This window comes from Raphanus sativus, chromosome 2 (assembly GCF_000801105.2).
Source record: "Raphanus sativus cultivar WK10039 chromosome 2, ASM80110v3, whole genome shotgun sequence".
Lineage (NCBI taxonomy): Eukaryota > Viridiplantae > Streptophyta > Magnoliopsida > Brassicales > Brassicaceae > Raphanus > Raphanus sativus.
Window position 1 is genome coordinate 32999844 of NC_079512.1, and position 20585 is coordinate 33020428.

Genomic DNA, 20585 nt, shown 5'->3' on the forward strand with positions numbered 1-20585 from the left:
GGCTGCACTGTTTTTTTTTTGTCTTATAAACATTTGGGACACTGTTTTTTTACTGTTGTTAATAAAAACAGTCCATGCAAATTACCAACAAGAATTGAGTTTCGATGATTACGGAATCACAATAAATGGGTTCAATATAGCAAGGTGTTATTGTTGAAATTTCAAATGATATCATATTTGCTAACCACCATACTTTTTTTTTGAAACTTTGATTACTTTGTTTGTCTGTTTTTTGTTCTGTATAAAATTTATAGGTTTTTAGCTCAGGTATGATTTTTAATCTATTTCCTATAGATAATTACCAAAATTGAGATAGTAAACTCAGCTGATGAGTTTTTACCAAAAAAAAAAACTCCGCTGATGAGTCTTTATTTTTGGAGAGCAGCATGGAGAATTCTCAAAACTATAAAAGCTCTATTAATGATACAAACAAAACAAATGCTTCCCTGCACTACTGTGCAAATAGATTCGCTTGGGTTATGGTAAAAAAAACGATCTAATTAAAATCAAGCAATCGTGTCCATGTGTTAAAACGCTATTGCTGAAGTTTATCACGTTTGAGATTAGCTGATTGACTAGAACAAGGGTAGTGATACGGGGGGTGCCGTGCCGGAGAAATGGCTGTAATATATATTAAGTACCCATTCCTCGAAACGTCAGTGTGAGATTTTGCGGTTATATAGAAAAAATGCCGTTAGGTTTTGTTTTCCTTTCAGTTGTCATAAACTTAATTATTTAAATCATCCATCCCTCTTTACTTGCAAGCCTATTGCGGAAATTTCTTGCGTGTTTGTTCATCGTATGTTTTTTTTGTCTTTCTCATCATGTGTTTTTAAGGAACTTTTTCTTTTGCTAAAAAGAAAAAGGAACTCAACAATGGATAGTCCATCGAACGTATGAGTTCATTAAAATCAGTTATACATATGCTATATAGTAGTTATCCTAGACTGGAATTTTTCTAACTAACTCACGATGGTGATTGACGTTATCCGCATGGTTTTCAGAAAATGGGTACCGTGTATAAGTTTATAATATTGTACTCCTTTTGGAATATGATCTTTTGTATACAATATGTAAACAGTAAACTCACACTGTTGTTTCAAAAAAAAAAACTCATATTGTATTTTCAACTTGATACATTTTATTTCGGTTTGTTATTCTAGAACCATAATATCATACCTTTTCATTTATTCAATTAGTGGCAAATGTTTTGCCATCAGAACAAGTAGAGGCGAATGTGTTAGGAAAGGCTGTCATATGACACATGTTAAATATAAATCCTAAAGAGTTTAGATAACTACTCTTCATAGACCCTTTATTCCCGAGTTCGAACCCATTAGAGAACTACTTTTTACTTATTTTTGTAGAAAGTGTTTTATGCTACGTTGAAGCCCAAATTTTTGACACCCCTAAAAATGGGATATGCTCGTCACTGAGAACAAATTGTCACCAATTATCTTGTGGAGATTATTAAAAAATAATGTTTTGTGTTAGAAGAACACCAAACGCATCAACAGTTTACCTAAAAAAAGCTTATAGTTTATATGTGAAAGGTTGGGGTTGGTGTTCTGCATCGGCAGTCTGAATCCCACGGGCGGATTGTTACAGATACTATTATATGCTCTTTAACTAATTATAGATATTTTCGCCACTTCTTCTTTTGCCTCGTCAATTTCTTCCAAATGAGATCCTCATAGACGTTGCAAACCTCAAATAAGTTTATATACTTTGAACGTATAAATATTAATTTTGGTCAGATTCGATGTTAGCTAAGAAATCGAACTACAAAATGAAATAAAAGGAAGTAATAAACTAGTTGGAGCAGAAATAAGGTGATGGGCCCGATGGCAAAGCATGTGACAAAGTTGTAGTGTACACCATTCCTTTTTTAGCCTAACGCAACTTCGTGTACGTTACATAATAATGCGTTAATTACTCCGCCAAGCATCTTGACATTTTCTGTTGTATGACAAGGAAATTGTGATAATTTTTCAAAACTTTAGACACTAGAAGAGAGAATCAAAAGAACAACTTGTAGTTACAGTACAGTCATCATAAGATCCATTTGGTAATATTTAGCTATTTACAGTGTAGAAATCATTAAGGACAGAGACGCCGACAAATTCACACTTTTTCATCCAAAGTCTATTGGTACAGATATTTGTTCAAAGCCAAATAGAGTAAGGTATCAAATTTCAGAGTTGGACCTACATCTTCTTTTATAATTTATACTAAGCCATAGACTAGTGTCTCATCTCAAGGATGGGCCTTAATTCATTATCATATATTCCGGCCCATATTAAACCCATTTGAAAAGATAGCATCAATCTCAGTTCTTTATAATAATATACTCTGGTTATTTGTGGAGGGAAGGGAATAGCACAGTACCTTGCCCTCTACTTCATTCCACTTCTTGAACCCAATCGAATCGAATTGTCGTCTTCTTATTCTCTCTCAAAACTAACGAAAAACACGAATCGACATGGCTAAGGAGCTTGCAGCTAAGGCCACAGAGGCATTCGTAGACGACGACTTCGACGTTGCTGTTGACTTATACTCAAAAGCCATTGACTTGGATCCCAACTGCGCTGAGCTCTTGGCCGATCGTGCTCAGGCCAACCTCAAACTCCAAAACTTCACCGGTATTACTTCTTCCCTTCTGCGATAAATAAAGAAAGATGGATACTTTGATAATAAGAGAACATAAAGGAGCGACCTTTATATATCATAACTGCTTTGATGAGATCAAGATTGAGTCTTTTTGTTTTGTGATTAGCATTGATTGCCTTTTTTTAGATTGTATGTTCTTGGGACCTCCGAATCTCTGGTATTATAAACATCCTTTAATCCAGTGCTGCTTGTTGTTACTTTGGTTGATTATGATTATACGGTGATGATCTCTGAACTCTTTAATTGCGTTCGCTCAGAAGAAGAAGAGAAAGATTTGGTTCAACCAGCAGCAAAATCTGATCTTACCCATGTTGTGCCTCCAGCATTGGCCAAACCAAAGTTCAGGTTAGGTTCCTTGTACAAATAAGCAATGCTAGTTTTACAAATAATCTCACTCTCATGAGTGTTAAACAAACAGACACGAATACTACCAAAAGCCAGAAGAAGTTGTGGTCGCTATTTTCGCTAAAGGGATACAGAAGCAGAGTGTTAATATTGACTTCGGTGAACAAATTGTAAGCAATACTACTACACTCTATTGAAGAAACAGGACAAGGATGAGAAGCTGGAAGGACACGCTGAAGTGAACAAGTTCTTCCGCGACATTTATTCCATTGCTGATGAGGATATGAGACGTGCCATGAGCAAATCCTTTGTGAGTATCTACCTATCTACATCCTCTCTTTGGTCTTTCTTTGTTACTGGAGACTATAAAAGCTTTTGTTCTTTGTTGTTTGAACAGGTTGAATCGAATGGGACGGTGCTGTCAACAAGCTGGAAAGAGGTTGGGGCTAAGACAATCGAGAGCACTCCTCCAGATGGTATGGAGCTCAAGAAGTGGGAGATCTAATCTCTCATATGATCCTTCCTTTTGATGCGTTTCTGGATTTTGTTTAAGACAAATCTTAAAAACCTGGTCCCTTTTCTTCCTGTAATGAGGATCCTAAGGTTTATTTGCTTCCCTTTCTTCCTGTAATGAGGATCCTAAGGTTTCTTTGCTTTTGATAAATATGGTCTTCTCTACTCTAACATTGATCACCATCCTTATGTGTTTTGTCAAAACTATATCTGCAGACCTAAATAAATCAAATATGAGGCTGTTTTATCAAGTGAAGACGATGAACTCTTATGTCAGACTGCATTGGACCGCCAAGCTTCTCCCATTGTCATATTAACAACACGGTTTCTTATGCATCACATATACACTAAGAACTGTTTTTAATTCACCGACTCTCAGCCCTCTATTTAATTTACAACATAACACAAGCTTTAAGCAAAAAAAAAAAAGACGGTTCTCAGTGTATTTGTGTTGTGTTGTAAAACTCTACAGTAATTAACACTATTACTTTGCATATATCCAGCCATGTTCCTTGTCTAAAGACCGATAAAATCTAAGATAAATTAGTGGGTATTGAGGTTTCAGTGCCATAACGAGTGATGTTTCTCAGCTGATTGGCAAGGGTAAAAGAATCGGAAAGATTCCAGAGATCAAAACAACAAACAAAGTGAAGGAGACATGTTATGGTAGCTAGGAGTATCGTGGATTTGAATCCCTGAGTGGTTAGTTCGTTAAGTAAAGAGATGACTTCCCAAGTAGTTCCCTAAGCAAGTAGTGTATTCATGGGGTTCAGTAGTCAGTAGTTCCCTAGCCTAGTAGTAAACTATCCAAGTAGTCAACTAGTAGCCGGCTCGTTCAAATTCAAATGAGAGATTGGGCCTTATCATCTCTACAGAAACATAAATAGCCCAAAAATTGAAGTTAAAAAACTCGTTTACAGAAATAAGAGATGGACTAATATCCTTGTTTGTACCTTCCTTCTTGATGATATGACATCAAGAGAAAGAGAAACAACTCAATTTTATTATAACAGATAGATATGTATTGTGGAAGCACCTTAGCCTAATGGTTAAGGTCTAAAGGCTTCTACACCCAGGTCTGGGGTTCAACTCTCAGACTATGCAATTTATTGCAGAATTTCTTAAATCCAGGTTTCAAGTCCCGGAGAGAGCGCGATTTAATAGGTAACTATACAGATTATGGAAGGAATAATTACAAGCAACTATGTGATTATGGAAAGAAGGATTACAAGAGATCTTCAACATGGTGCAAGTAAATCTGGTCAGGCGTGGATCTTCATAGGACGGCTTAGATGATGCAGTTATGCGTAGATCTTCATAAGACAGTTGATGCAGTTATGCGTAGATCTTCATAAGACAGTTAGTATTGTCGGTTGTCAAATCGTCTATGTAATATTCCTAATAGTTGTAATATCATAATAAATCAGCGTTAAAAAAAAATAGATATGTATTAAAATGCTAAAGTAATTTAGTAGGTATATTTTTATGGAATCTTTTAAAATATAATCCACTTTTTTCTGAAAGGGAATATAATATTTTTTTCTTTTTGGACAAATGGAATATAATCTAAAATTACTATTTATAATTTTTTTCTCCTTCATCACAATCCATAATGTAAACTTGCAAATTTTCATCGATTTATTTAAAAAAATGTAAACTGTGTGTTGACAGTACATGTTATATATAAGTGAAACTTGCATCTGTGAAAAAGAAAAAAAAAACTCAAAAAAAGAAAGCTAGAAATAAACTTTTATTCGGTGCGTGTGGGTGAAGAAACAGTATGGATCATGGTGCCATCCTCCTTATCGTCCTTATCGTAGGCATCGTTGCATTGATCTTACTCGTATCGCTTTATCTATGGCATTGCTGTCACTCCGACCGAACACCAGTTCAGCCAATCCTTTAACAAAATAAAACGGATTGAGCCCAATTCTATGCTGGGTATTATTTTGGTTACCTCTTTATGAGTTATTTTGCGTTGAAACTTCTGGATTTGTAACCTACAGAATAAGCAGATCGTTATGCGATGTTGCAATTTTTATACATTTTTATTTTATCTCAGTTTAATGATATTGTAACTTTGCAATGCTACATTACGTAATCTCTACTATACTAGATGAGTAGATATTTAACGTGACTAACGTTAATTTAGGGAAAATAATATGTATGATATATACAAAAGAAATCTAGTATGGCAAAATGTATAACTTTCTGGGATAAATGTTAAACAAAAAAAATACAATCACTAGAGTGAATTAGTTCTCGTGGTAAAAGAGTTGCGGCTGCAACTACTACTGTCACTTGAATCCGAATTGCACTAGAAGGAATGTTTTACGTTAGAAACATAAATGGTATAAGTTCCGGCGTCCTGGATCTACCTAATAAAAAAAATGATGATACGTTTATCCAACTCAAGCTAAAGAGTTTTACTGTATACATAAATGAAAGACAAACAAAGTAGATCTTTTTGCTGTTTCTTGTGTACTAAACTTTTTTTTTTTTAAACTAAATTACCATGATCTTTAGGTTTGTTCTACAATCTTACTTTATTGTAATTGGGTAAAAAGTTTACACGAAAATAGTATTTACAAGTTGAATGCGGAACCTACATTATCAACCATTTAATGATTTAAACATAAATAAAATTGGTTTTGAGTCTTGTGACTGGAAGCTCATATCAACTCATCTTATGTAATCAGCTAAAATTTGTGAGAATTAATCTTGGGAAATATACCGCATAGATTTGTTTAATATTAATAATATCCATAATTCACATCCAAAAACTAGCTAAAACAAATTTACCACGCTTTTATATATTACACCACAAATCTTTCAAGTCTCGAACTCTAAGTTTAACAAACGTGCGCAATGCTTTAGATTAATAGTTTAAGAGCTACGTGCTTGGTCGTTATCCGCGCGCCTAAATAATTGAGTTGAACAATAGATCTCATCTAAATTACTTTATTTTCTTTATAGGGCCTAGGCAAGATAATCTTAAAAACTATTTGCTCAATGTTTGACGTAAAATTCTTTAGGTTCAAGAAATTTAGAGTATTTAATCAGGCCAAAAGTAATTTTAAGTAGGATAGACGTTCTTAGAATAAAATAATACTGTGATGAAATAAAAATGTAAATTTGTTTTGTTATTATTTGTATCACCTAGCATAGTTGAAAATATAGCATGCCTTCAGATCAATCACACATAAGCATCAGGTGTTCAATTCGATCATTATTAGATTTATTAGGAGGTTTGTTTGGAAGTAGATTAAGAAAATTGTAGAGAGATCTTGCACGATTTATCTCGTTCGCATGGCCAATAAATAATTCAGACGTGATAGATATATTTCGCTGGCAACCTGAGCCAGATGAGAAATTGGCCCTGACAACTCCAAGATTTAACCATATTTTATGATTTATCAAATGTGTAGTGGTATAGTAGTGGTAACCCAAGAGAATTAGATTTTAGAGAGGATTATTGTTTAAATCATAGTATCTAAATGTAAATACGTGTAGTGGTAACCCAAAAAAAGAGTAATTTGTTTGGAGGATTACTGTTTAAATTAGAATATCTAAATGTCAATTTCGGAATTCAGATATTGAGGGAGACTATGAATTAATGCCCAAAAACTATAGAACTTTTTTCTTATATTTATAAAATTGGAAAATCAAATTACTATTTTGTATAAATATTTTTTATAAGAACAGTAAATAAGTATAATGAATTAAATAAGTTTATATTTTTTTTGAAACTCGAAATAAGTTTATATGTTAGTCAAAAGAAACACATAAAACCTTTATTTTTTTGTAAACTAACACATAAAACCTTTATACGAGTATGGTTTTCCAGGAAGACCGAAATTGTACCCCTCTACATATTCGTTCCTCAAATACTTTATAACAACAATTATATCATTCGTTTACAAAAAATATAATTAGTCACCTTAATCGATGGAAACCCACGTTCTAACGCGTAAAGACTTTACTAATTGTTTTTCTCTCTATCTTCATTTGAATAATTAGCACGTTATCCAGCTTATAGAAAAATGTGAAATATGTGGAAACTTTTACTATATAAACTCACTCGTAGCGATGAGAGTAATCACCAAAAACAACAATCTCATCTAGAGAGACAAAAACAGTAGATTCAAAAAGCTAGTCGAAAGAAATATGTCAAACGTTGACTGGCAGTTCAGCGGTAACGAGGAGGCCAAAGAAGCCGCAAGTGCCGCGCTAAGCGCTTACTCCACTAAGCTTTTTGCTCTTTGCGATCCTAATGGACCGCCCATTTTGCCTCCTCGAGTTGAAACCGCCGAGACTAGCCATACCGCTGAAAAGGCTGTTGTTAATGCCGTCCTCTGCGGATTGGGTAACGCCTATGCTCCCAGTATAGGCCTTCCAGCGGCCAAAAGGTAGTATATACACAAAACTATATATTAGTATCGCTTATCTCTTTTTAATTTTTTTTTTCCCACTAAAACTGTCTCATAATATTTGCTAATCTCAGTGCCGTAGCGAAGTACCTAAACCGAGATCTTGAGAACAAACTGACAGCTAATGACGTGTTTATGACCGTTGGATGCAAACAAGCCATCGAGCTTGCGGTTGATATTTTGGCCAAACCAAATGCCAACGTCTTGCTTCCCAAGCCAGGCTTTCCATGGGACATGGTCCGTTCCATCTACCAGAAACTTGAGGTCCGCAAATACGACTTCGTCCCCGAAAAGGACTATGAGATTGACCTTGATAGCGTCCGAGCGCAAGTGGATGAAAACACGTTTGCGATATTTATAATCAACCCGCACAATCCCATTGGGAACATCTACACTGAAGCTCATCTCAAGCAGGTACTTTTACATATAATCTAATTAACGATAAAAGTATTCACATCACATGACCTTAGGTTCTAATCTTTTGACTGCATGTATATATGTATAATGAATCTTAGATCGCTGAGTTGGCTCGGGAACTCAAGATAATGGTGGTTTCTGATGAAGTGTTTAGATGGACTGTGTTTGGGAGTAATCCCTTTGTCCCCATGGCGAAATTCTCGTCGATTGTACCTGTGGTTACCCTCGGGTCCATATCGAAGGGATGGACTGTCCCTGGATGGCGTACTGGCTGGGTAGCGCTGCACGACCTAGATGGTGTCTTTAGAACCACCAAGGTCCGGTCTATTTTTCTTGATCACTCTTTAGGATATACATCATATGTATCATTAACTTTACTATGCAATATGTCTGATATTAAGAGTTAGACATTCTTATTAACGTTTTGACCAAAACTTGTTATATATGGACAGATCTTCGATTCTGCAAAACAATTTCTTGAGATAAATTCTAAACCACCAACGGTGATCCAGGTAGGAGACTTTCTATTTGGGTTTGGGACACTTATTGTAACCAGATAAAATAAAATGTAACGGACTATATATTCCACTTATTGTCATATGGGGAATTTATCGATTTCCATTATGTAGGCGGCTATTCCCACCATCTTGGAGAAAACTCCTGAAGATTTCTTCATTAGGAGGCAGAAGTATCTGAAAGATAAAGCCGATTATGCATATTCTGTGGTCAAGACCATACCTTGCCTCACCTGCTACCAGAAAACTGAAGCATGCACCTTCTTATGGGTATTCTATCATCAATTAATATATCTCTTTATAACTATTTTGGAATCGCTCCTTGGATTTTATTTCGTTTCTTTTCTTCTTGCAGACTGAGCTGAACATATCATGCTTTGTGGACATTAAAGATGGTGAAGATTTCTGTGAAAAGCTTGCTGCTGAGGAAAACCTCGTCCTTTTACCAGGTATTAATCAGTATCACATGTCCAAGGTTTAACGGTTTATCATTAATTAAAGAAAAAAAAATCACATCATTTTTTCTGTGATAATCTTAACATAAACATATATGTTGTGTGCTGGATTGGTTTAGGGGTTGCTTTTGGTGTGTCGAACTGGGCGAGGCACTCTATCGACATGGATAGTGCAACTTTGGAGGATGCATTTGGAAGATTGAAGAGATTTTGTGAACGCCACTCCATCAGTATTGGTGAAGTTTCACTCGAAGACGTCAATGGGGTCAACTAAAGGGTCAATATGTACCTTTGCCTCAGTGTTTCTTTTAATATGCTTTAATAATAAACGGGGGTGTTCTATTGATTTGAGATAAGTCATGAACACTTCCGTATTTGTAACAAATAATTTGGTGCACTAGTCATCAATCGTGTCATCTTTTCTCATTGTTTGCAATATTTTGATGTATTTGAAATTTAAAAATAAAGTTAATGAATTTCTCTGTCTTTTCGTTTCTAAATAATTTGGACTGTGCATGGTGGCAAAATTCCATTATAGTAGTACATTAATATTATTCTCTTAGTTATTTTAAAACAAATAGATGATAGGTAGTGTCGTATATATAGCTCAAAAGCATGTTTAATCAGATCGGACTGAATATTTATTGTGAAGACCACTTCCTAACATGAACCAAACCTGGCCGGCGTATAGAGATTCAAACCAGATTCTAAGAACGTTTAGCTTAAGGTTTGATGACTAATGTATGCATATGATACAATATAATTTGTACTTTAGTTAATAAAAAAAAAGGTACTTTTTCTTTTCTTATTTTCAAGTTTATGTGTTTCCGTTAATTTAACATAATTAAGGAAATTTCTGATTTCTAACTTTTCTTCGGTTTACCTATGTTTTCGCTGGATTTTAGTAAACTGAAAAAGAAATTACTGGATGACCTTTTTTTTTATCTTGGGTGAGGCCTAGAGTAATCTCTAATAAAATGTGTAGTTCACGGATAGATTCTATTTTCAGATTTTTTAATGAACTGAACCATTATTTTATATTCACGTGATCACAAATTAATCTGAATGGTAACGAATTCGAACTCTAATCTCTTATGGAACGCTATGTACCATCCGACCATTGACTTATGGTTGGAATGACCTGCTGTGATATGCATTTGATAGTAATTTACAAATTTAAAAGCTACTACATTATATTTAAGTTTTTAAAAAATATTATGATGTGCTTTAAGTCTAGAAAAATACTTGGTGTTTCCCCTGATATATGATTTAATAAATGAATTTTGAAAATTTGATGAGTGTTCCCAGTATGTAATTGACCAAAAAATTTACACATTATTCTCGATATACTATTAACAAAAACAAATTTCGTTTGTCCTTAGAAGATAATTATATTTTAAATATTGCAATCTATTTTTTGAAAGTTACAAGATTGATAACAAAACTGATTGTTCTGAAACAACAAATTTTCTAAAAATATGTTTGACATACTTATAATATTTTTCATTGATATATCCAACATTATTTGGAAAAATATTTATTTTTTCTATTTGATAAACAAGAGATGAATTTCTAATTGACCAATAACAAATAGAGAAATGACAATTTAAAAAAACAATGGTGGTTTTCCTCCTCTCTTTGCTCGACGGAGACAAAAACGTACGTGGGCATCTTTGCTTCTTTTTTGGTACTGATGAGTAATCGACAAAACCATTTTGTTTCTTTCACACATATGATAAAAGGAGAGTGCGACTGTACGAATGGTTGTTGGACCATTTTCTGAGACTCAAAATAATTGAAAGAAGACAAAGACTATAGAGATGAATCATGCATGCATTATTTTCTTTCCTCATCTGCTTTCAAGTTTAATATCCCACGTGAGATACCAAATATCAATGTGGAAATCATTGGCAAAAAAAAGTAGGTAGAAATCTCACTATATATTCCAACTCGTAGCAGTGCGAATTAATCATTCAAAAGCAAAATCTACATAGAGAGAAAGAAGTAAGTAATGGCAACCACCCCCAAGTGCACTGAGTGGCAGTTCAGCGGTAGCGAGGCAGCCAAAGAAGCTGCTGCGGCCGCCCTAGGTGCCTACACCTCTAAACTCATGGCTCTTTGTGATCCTAATGGCAAGCCCATTTTGCCCCCAAACAAAAAGGCCATAGAGACCAGCAATTCAGCCGAAAAAGCTGTCGTTAAAGTTGTTCTCTCCGGCACTGGAAACGCCTATGCTCCTAGCATTGGCCTTCCCGTCGCAAAAAGGTAAAATCCTAAGACTAATTTTAATTTAGCCTCACGTATGGTTTTGCACCCTAACTTTATTAGGCCATCCGCATCAAGGGAGTTTTCAAGAAGTGACTCTCACAATATATGTTAAGATTTTGCCATGAATTTCTCAAACTTTAATATCAACATATTTAGTGAGGAGGTTCTTTTTGAGACACCCCCACCAATAATGGCCTTAGGCTTGTGTAGTTTTTTTGGACCACAATTTATTATTAGGTTTGTATAGTTTTGACGTCCCACTCATTTTTTGCTTCCATGCATTATTATTTATTAGTGCCGTAGCAGAGTATCTAAACCGAGATCTTCCGAAGAAGCTAACAGCAGATGACGTGTTTATGACTGTTGGATGCAAACGAGCGATTGACCTTGCGGTCGATATTCTTGCTAAACCAAAAGCCAACGTTCTGCTTCCGAGGCCAGGCTTCCCATGGGATGTAGTACGCTCCATCTACAAGAAGCTCGAGGTCCGTTACTATGATTTTATCCCTGAACAAAACTTTGAGATCGACTTCGAAAGCGTCAAAAAGGTGACAGACAAGAACACGTTTGCTATATTTATCATCAACCCTCACAATCCCAATGGAAACACCTACTCGGAGGCTCATCTCAAACAGGTGCTTATAAATATAGAGACTCTTTAGTCTTTATAACTACTAATGTATTTCACATTTTTTCTTCTAAGAATGTAAATATCATTTCAAAAGATGAAGTCAAGGTGTCACATTAACTTGTTTATTGTGTAATTGTTTTTTTTTTTTTGAAAAAATTTATTGTGTAATTGTTGAACCTCAGCTCGCTGAATTGGCTAAGGAACTCTCCATTATGGTGGTTTCTGATGAAGTTTTTAGATGGACCGTCTTCGGGAATAACCCTTTTGTTCCGATGGGAAAGTTTTCTTCCATCGTACCAGTGGTTACACTCGGATCCTTATCTAAGGGATGGAATGTACCAGGATGGCGAACTGGCTGGCTCGCGCTGCACGATCTAGACGGTGTCTTCAGAAACACTAAGGTCCCATCCTTTTTAACACTATTTCATACCAATAAACACATCATTCTACGTACATATATATTATGTTCCGGCCCATATTACTATATTTGATAATTAAACATGTACATTGTTGTCTTTAATTTTTTCTCTAACCATTTTGTTATGTGTGGACAGATATTAGAAGCTGCCAACGAATTTCTCCAGATAAATGCCAAACCTCCGACTGTTATTCAGGTAAGGACGGTCTGATGTCGGTAAACTTGGGTTACTCTCTTACTCTTATTGTAAGAATAAACAAAATATTTAACTATGCGGTATTTTATTCAATTTGATGTTATTAATGCTTAATGCATATATAGGCGGCTATGCCTGACATTTTGGAGAGAACTCCAAAACATTTCTTCCTTGAGAGGGGAAGTTTTCTGAAACATAAAGTTGATATTGGATACGCTAAGCTCAAGCACATACCTGGCCTCACTTGTTACATGAAACCCGAAGCGTGCACCTTTTTATGGGTATTCTATTATTTTTAACACAGTATTTATATCTTCTTTTATTTTGAGATGCGACACAATCTTGACATTGAACATTATTACGCAGACCAAGCTGGATATATCGTGCTTTGCTGACATTGGAGACGATCAAGAGTTCTGCAGCAAGCTTGCTATGGAAGAAAATCTCGTCGTTTTGCCAGGTGCTAAATTTTTCAAATCACTTTGCATAACGTATTATACAAGTTCTTTCATGTGTTTAACAATTCAACATGTGTTTTGAATTGGTTAGGGATTGCATTTAGACAGCCGAACTGGTTGAGGCATTCTATCGACATGGAGACGCCAACAGTTGAGGACGCATTTGAAAGATTGAAGAGCTTCTGTGAACGCCATTCCACAAAAGGTGGAGCTTCACTCAAAAACGCCAATGGCGTCAACTAAAGGGTCAAGATGATATGATCCTTGTCCAAGTCTATCAATGATAATAAATGGGTGTTTTTGGTAATGTGAGATAAATCATGAACACTTTCGTAGTTGTAATAAATAAAATTGGTGTACTTATCATCAATCGTAGAATGTTTTCTCATGATGTATCATCTACTTGAATAATAAAATTAATATGTACCAAATTCTGTTTTATTTGAGATAGATTGGTGTGCAAGTACATTGATATCTAGAGATGTCGAATAGGGTTAAGATATTTAGGGTCCGTCCGCGGCTTCATCCAAAATTATAGCCAACATCAAACCCTAACCCGCCAAAACCGGATGGTTGAGAACATGGGATTAATTTTTATGTCATCGCTTGTCGTATCTTACAAGGTGAAGTGAAGAACGAAAAGTTACAGAAATAGATAGATCTTTGGAACATGTCCAAAAAGAAAGGAGCTAATGTTCACAACAATATTAAAGTTGAATTTTGTTGTTATTAATCTTTCTAATAAACTCTCGAGGAAAATCAATTTTACCTTCATTTTTTAATCTAGAAAGGTATAACCTCCTGTCAAAATCAGTTTTACTTTTCATTAAGAGGAAAAGGAAACAATTGAAAATTACACTTTGCATTCTTCTAATAGTAATGATCAAACCCAAGAAGTTAGAAGCTTCACGCACTAAAAATCAACTCCTTTCCACTTTCTTCTCGTTTTCTAAGTCAATAGCCAAACACCAAACGGGTCTTCTGGACTGATCTTTACATGAGTCCATGGCGATATCAACATCCAAGATTAGAAGCTTAACACACCAATAGGACCAATATCAACATCCAAGATTAGAAGCTTCACATCATTAAAATCAACTCTTCCCACTTGACACTCCGTTTTACAAGTCAAGAGTCAAACTTTTCTATTTTCCTTCCAACCGCGTTTCAGAAATTTACAAATCGAATAATATTATATAAGATAACTTATATTGTTAATTCTAAACCTTAACTTATATTGTTAATTCTAAACCTTCAAAGTTTTTTTTTTCATTTTTTTCTACACATACAAAACTGTGAGCTAGGCATGGCTGAGTCTAACGGGGAGGATCAAGCTAAGCCTTTAGCCCCACTTTATCTCACTCCCCGTAGCGACCAACCCGAAGAAGATCAGTACCAACACCAAACCAAACAACACGTCCACCACAACCACCACCACCACCGGACCAAACTCATCTTATGTTGTGGTTTCACCTTATCTCTAACCATACTCATCGCAGTCACTTTCATCGTCCTCTCCCTCACGGTCTTCCACCTCCACAACCCGAAACTCACCGTAACTTCCATCTCCTTCATCCAACCGTTCGATCTCGTCAACGGTAAAGTCAACACGACCCAAAACGCTACCGTCGCAGTGGAGATCTCATTACATAATCCTAACCCTGCCGTGTTTAAAGTCAAAGACGTTACGGTTCTGTTTTACCACGATGAACTGGTGGTGGTGTTTGGGGAGAGTACTAGAAGAAGCGAAACGATCCCGGCGAAAAGGACGGTTGAGATGAATCTAACGACGGAGATTGATACGAGAAAGCTACTGGCATCTGTTCCAGGTCTAATGGAGGATTTCAACGGGAGCGTGGTGTTGAGAAACAGAGTTGTAGTTAACGGTAAAGTGAAGATGATCAAGATTTTCAAGAAGTCTGTTCAGCTTAAGACAGATTGTGACGTGGCCATGATGATGAACGATTCATCAAAGACTACTTTTGATTGTACATACGAACATGTTCGAAACTGAAAGATCAATGTCTACTCTTTATTTATAAAAATGTCTGTAAATAAAACTCAGTTCACATGTAAAAAAAAGAAAAATTTTGATATGAGCAAAACGTTTTGGTTTGAACCGGTTAATATGAATAGCTCACCGGTTTATTTTTTTGATTGGTCTTTCTTTGGTTGGTCCTTCTTTGCCTGATCCTTTTGCTGGTCACTGACACGTCCTCCGGCGATCTTAACAACCGGTTCGTCTTTGGACTTTATGAGCTTAAGCGCTGGATGAACCTTGAGGTCTCCGGTAACTAGCTTTTGTCCAACGTCCAAGTGGCTGAGGTCTACTTCTATATATGGAGGGATTATCTCAGCCGGACATAGGAACTTTACCGTTCTTTTGATCGTATTCAGAGATGCTCCTGCAGAGAGATCAAGAAAAAAATGGTGATCCATACTGAAACTCTAACAAGGAGATGCTGCAATAATGTGGTTTTAGCACATAGATTTCTCCCTACTCGAGTTAAAACATGAAACATAATATCTTGGTAGTCACCAAAGCTTAGCTCAACTCTGATCCTAGAAAAGGATTAACTGAAAATCTGAAACCAAAGGCAAGGCAATATCACTTTCTCTACAGACATAGAAACTCAAATGGACTCCAATAATGTCAATTCTAATGTGAGGAGGCCTAACTATAACTACTTAACTAAATCACTGTACTAATCCTTCTTTTGGACGTATATACATACTCTAACGTACAGGACTCTATCACAGCAACCACAAGTCAAAAACAACATATATATGATCACTCTACATTTTTATTTATATATATAAAGTGAAGAACTTAATACCTTTCTTTAAACCAGGAGAAACATCATCTCCAATGAAGACAAGAGGGATATCAACCTTCAACAAAGTACCAGGAGGAGCTCTTATGAACGTCACATTCAGCGGTGCATCACTTCCAGAGTGCAAATGAATCTGAAAAGTTGTTTTTTTTTTCACACAAGTCAATACATAAACTAATAAACCCAACACTACCAAACACCACTTATGTTCCGAACCATAAAAAAAAAGAGGGGACTTTACCGATCTAGGCAAGGCCCTGACTTTCTCAACGACCACATCGGAACCAAGCTCAGACCGAACCTCGACATCGAAAACCCTAGAGAGGAAGAAAGAGTAACCCATGTGAGTGACGAGCTTCCTGATCTGATTCGTCTGAACCGAGACGAGCCTCTTGTTTCCCCCGTGCTGCCCATCCTCCTGCTCGAATATGATCGAAGGCACTCGGCCCGCTTTGCGCTCTTTCGCCGATATGTTCTTGCCGGAATCTGACCGCGGAACGGCTAGGATCGTCTCCGCGTGCTTCGGATCGGGTCGAGGGAATCCGGGGAGGTAGTCTAGTTGGGTGTGTTCGAGGGGTATAGCGGAGGTGGCTGCCGGGGAGTATAGCCGGAGGTTTTGTAGGGTTTTGGGTAGTACGGCGGTTGCACGACGGAGCAACATTGTTGAGACTTTACCCCTGAGAGAGAGAGAGGACGAGTGGGTTTAGGAACTGTGTTGCAGAAATGTGAGGTTTCTCCATGAAAGTTTGTCGTTTGGGGATTCAAAGTGGGCCTAGTTAAAGTTTTATGGGCTTGTTTATGGGCTTCTAGCTCAGTCCATTTATGGGGAACAGATGGAGAAAGGTCAACAGTTAAATAAAAATAAAATTGATGATGGCATTGGTTCAACGGATATTCCATAGAGATGTTCTTTTGAACCCATTGACTTACTTCCAAATGACCATTTTAGCCTTAGTATGTACCAACTGGTTTCATTCTGTGAGCCAAACCCAACCTATGCTTCATTCGATTTTTTTTTTCAATTTCATTGATTTGTATAGTCCAATAAAATTTGATGGAAACAAAGTCCAAACTATCTAGAAATTCAGTGTTGACTAGGAGAGAATACGAACAGGAATTAAAGCAATCAAAAGGGCAAAAAAAAAAAACTGAACCGGATGCTATTGTCGGTACACCTTAAATGAGATGTGGTATGAATTTTGCTAAGGGTTAAAATCGTCCCGAATAAAATATAGCCTTTCATCATGAATCTACTATAAGCTCGTCTTTTCTCTCTCGACCGAACCTGAAAGACATTTCTCTCACGTCTCAGTAGCTGATTCTTTGTAGTCAAGGTATTATTTTTGTTATGACCATCTTCTTCGTGCTTATCACCTTTATAACTTGATATATTGTTGTATATAAGTTATAGCGTTTATACTCTTTTAAGTTTTCTTTGTTGATTGTACCAGAAAAAAAAGAATGAAGAAGAATCCGTCAGCTTCACAAAACACATACGGGGTTAAGGACAATGGAGCTTCTATATGCGTTTTCATTTCGTCTTCCATGTGCAAGGTAAACTCATTGTCTGCTTTTCTTTTCTCAAGTCTAGAAGAAACATATTCGATTTGATCATGTTTCGGTATGCAGTCACGGTTAAGTCTTAATTCCGGTTTCTATGAATAATTAGTCCTCTAGACTTAAGCCCATGTGAAAGCTGGCAATGGGCTTGATTAAAGGTCAAATCCATTATTTGTGCTCTGTTGGGCCTTCTTGTCATTCCTTTGCATTGTACAAATCAACAAGTTTTCTCCGGCAAGAAAGATCTCATTAAAAAAAAAACTCTATAAGCACCTCAAAAACACCAAAAAGGACAAAACAAAAGCTTGTTTATCATATAATAGTGTAACATACTAACATTGTTTGCATACTGAATTTTCGTTTAGCATAAAATAATAACATTGTTTATCATATACTGTAAGTACCTGAACAAACTATATAATACCACTAATTATAATACTATAGTAATGCTGTTCTGTCGTTCCGCTTCCGCAGACAGAAAGAACGTGACTCATGTACGAATGGCCGAATCTCCTCTCACGTGTCCTGCGACCAAGGGATTCAATCGTACAGCATCTTGCTTGAGCCGCGTGACACCTGAACATCCCCCCCAATTACTTAGCTTAAATCTCTGCCACGTAAACGTCCCTAACGACGAGGACCGTTCAAAAACACTGACGTCGTCTCACAGGTCGATTCCTCATTAAACTTTCCTTTTCGGCTTTTTTCTTTTCCCCCAAGGCCATGGCCCTAGTTAAGTTACCGAACGTGTCGGTTCGTAACCGAACCAACCAACGGCTGAGATCGCAAACAATATTTCAACGGATGAGATCAATTCTATTTGTTTCTATTTGAAGGCATTTATCGAGATACTTCCTCTCAAAAAGGCGTAGCTTGAAATCTGTGAAAATCGAATCGGAGAAGAGAAGAGATGGCTGAGGAACACAAACACGACGAATCTGTGACGGCTACGGAGCCAGCTGTGGAGATCGTGGAGAGGGAATCGTTGATGGATAAGATAACGGAGAAGATCCACCACGGTGGCGATTCCTCTTCGTCGTCTTCATCGTCTGATGACGAGGACGATAAGAAGAAGAAGAAGGAGAAGAAGCCGGAGTCTCCGTCTTCTATGAAATCGAAAGTCTACCGCTTGTTCGGAAGGGAGAAGCCCGTTCATAAGGTTCTCGGCGGTGGAAAGCGTACGTTTTTTCTCCGATCTGGTTTTGCTTTCGTGTGATTTGGATTTGGATCTGATTTTTTTAGGATCTGGGTTTGCTTAAAGTTGTAGTTTTATGTGTAAAGTTTCATGCTTTTGAATGATATGCTTTGTATTTGCAGCGGCGGATATATTCATGTGGAAGGACAAGAAGATGTCAGGTGGTGTGCTTGGTGGTGCTACAGCCGCGTGGGTTCTGTTTGAGTTGATGGAGTACCATCTTCTCACTTTGCTTTGCCACGTCATGATTGTTGTGCTCGCTGTGTTGTTTCTTTGGTCTAATGCAACCACGTTCATCAACAAGTAAGTTTGATGATGATGATCACAATGAACATGAGTTTGTCTGTGATGTTTGTTGATATATAATTCCTCGGATGTTTGATGTTTGATTCTTTGTCAGGTCGCCGCCAAAGATTCCTGAAGTTCATATCCCTGAAGAGCCTATCCTTCAGCTTGCATCTGGGCTCAGAATCGAGATCAACCGTGGACTCTCCTCTCTTCGTGAGATTGCTTCTGGCAGGGATCTCAAGAAATTCCTCTGTGTAAGTCCAACCGTACTGAGTTTAAGCTTTGCTTTAACTCTGTTCATCCTGATATTTGACAGTAATATGTTATTGGATTGAATAGGCTATAGCCGGCTTGTGGGTTCTATCCATCATGGGCGGCTGGTTCAATTTCTTGACATTGGCATACATAGGTAATTGCTTAATCTTTCCATAACGTGTTTAGTGGGTTTGCTTCTCTTGTCTTACTGAAACCCTCCCTGATGATTAAGTATCTTTTGTCTGCTGCAACAGCTCTTGTGCTACTCTTCACGGTTCCTCTTGTTTACGACAAGTACGAAGACAAGGTCGACCCGTTAGGTGAGAAAGCAATGATCGAGATCAAGAAGCAGTATGCAGTGTTGGACGAGAAGGTGTTGAGCAAGATCCCGATGGGCCCGTTGAAGAACAAGAAGAAAGATTAGGGTTTACAAAATGGTGATGGAGTTCGTCAGATAGCAAGAAAAAGGGTGTTGTGAAATGGTGTTTGTTGAAGCTTTATGTTAGATCTTTTAATATGTTATGTGAATGAACGTGGATTTTCCTCGTTTTGTTTTTTTTTCGTTTATGCCATTGTTGGTGAACGTGGAAGGGATACGATTAGTGTTGGTTCTTTTTCTCTCTAAACCTATAACCATTTGAATCTTCAATTTTGCAATCTCTTGTTTGGATCGTTTGATAGAAGTCGGTTGTATGTTGCTGCAAGGAGCTTTAGACGGTTTTACAATAATTATTTTATTCCATCAAAACTTGTTCAAAACATTGGTAAGGAGGATTTGGTTGGATACGTACCTCTAGCATTCGATGATGTTCTGTCAGCCATGTTCCCATGAAAAGAGACCCATCCGAGCACAAGAAACTGTCTTATATAATGAAGTTTAAAGTACACGAAATAGCTTTCTATGTGCATAATCATTAGTCAAGGAATAGTCAGGGTGGCCGAGTGGTCTAAGGCGCCAGACTCAAGTTCTGGTCCTCGTGAGAGGGCGTGGGTTCAAATCCCACTTCTGACAATATTCCTTTTTTCTTACCTTAATTTTAGTCATCAATTTGAACCAGAGATCACCATCACAGCTTTTCGTTTGTGTTCAGGCAGCTTATGTTTTTATGTTTGTATCACCGAATTTGTTTCAACTTA

General features: G+C 36.8%; 5 protein-coding genes, 1 long non-coding RNA gene and 1 other non-coding gene across 7 annotated transcripts; 6 read left to right on the forward strand and 1 right to left on the reverse strand.

Annotated features, from left to right (window-relative positions):
- Positions 1-2428: 2428 nt before the first annotated feature.
- LOC108839483 (uncharacterized) lies at positions 2429-3674 on the forward strand. Its single transcript, XR_008942499.1, has 3 exons — positions 2429-3015; positions 3089-3325; positions 3413-3674. It is a non-coding gene; the product is annotated as an uncharacterized LOC108839483 (long non-coding RNA).
- Positions 3675-7643: 3969 nt separating this feature from the next.
- On the forward strand, positions 7644-9847 carry LOC108839484 (probable aminotransferase TAT4). The gene is made up of 7 exons (XM_056992189.1): positions 7644-7937; positions 8033-8372; positions 8474-8692; positions 8828-8887; positions 9005-9160; positions 9246-9339; positions 9465-9847. The coding sequence occupies exons 1-7, from the start codon at positions 7696-7698 to the stop codon at positions 9617-9619; spliced, it is 1266 nt and encodes a 421-aa protein (XP_056848169.1). The 5' UTR covers positions 7644-7695; the 3' UTR covers positions 9620-9847.
- Positions 9848-11314: 1467 nt separating this feature from the next.
- Positions 11315-13766, forward strand: LOC108821536 (cystine lyase CORI3). The gene is made up of 7 exons (XM_018594546.2): positions 11315-11610; positions 11909-12248; positions 12427-12645; positions 12799-12858; positions 12984-13139; positions 13225-13318; positions 13408-13766. The coding sequence occupies exons 1-7, from the start codon at positions 11357-11359 to the stop codon at positions 13557-13559; spliced, it is 1275 nt and encodes a 424-aa protein (XP_018450048.1). The 5' UTR covers positions 11315-11356; the 3' UTR covers positions 13560-13766.
- A 772-nt stretch (positions 13767-14538) lies between these two features.
- On the forward strand, positions 14539-15435 carry LOC108839486 (uncharacterized). The gene has a single exon (XM_018612239.2). The coding sequence runs from the start codon at positions 14623-14625 to the stop codon at positions 15328-15330; it is 708 nt and encodes a 235-aa protein (XP_018467741.2). The 5' UTR covers positions 14539-14622; the 3' UTR covers positions 15331-15435.
- Positions 15328-16872, reverse strand: LOC108822018 (uncharacterized). The gene is made up of 3 exons (XM_018595034.2): positions 16392-16872; positions 16154-16283; positions 15328-15721 (listed from the first exon to the last, which is right to left on the reverse strand). The coding sequence occupies exons 1-3, from the start codon at positions 16809-16811 to the stop codon at positions 15462-15464; spliced, it is 810 nt and encodes a 269-aa protein (XP_018450536.1). The 5' UTR covers positions 16812-16872; the 3' UTR covers positions 15328-15461.
- A 1688-nt stretch (positions 16873-18560) lies between these two features.
- Positions 18561-20092, forward strand: LOC108816715 (reticulon-like protein B1). The gene is made up of 5 exons (XM_018589286.2): positions 18561-18888; positions 19028-19208; positions 19306-19447; positions 19533-19602; positions 19703-20092. Exons 1-5 carry the CDS (start codon positions 18621-18623, stop codon positions 19870-19872), a joined length of 831 nt encoding a protein of 276 aa, XP_018444788.1. The 5' UTR covers positions 18561-18620; the 3' UTR covers positions 19873-20092.
- A 284-nt stretch (positions 20093-20376) lies between these two features.
- On the forward strand, positions 20377-20460 carry TRNAL-CAA (transfer RNA leucine (anticodon CAA)). Its single transcript has one exon. It is a non-coding gene; the product is annotated as a tRNA-Leu (tRNA).
- Positions 20461-20585: the final 125 nt, after the last annotated feature.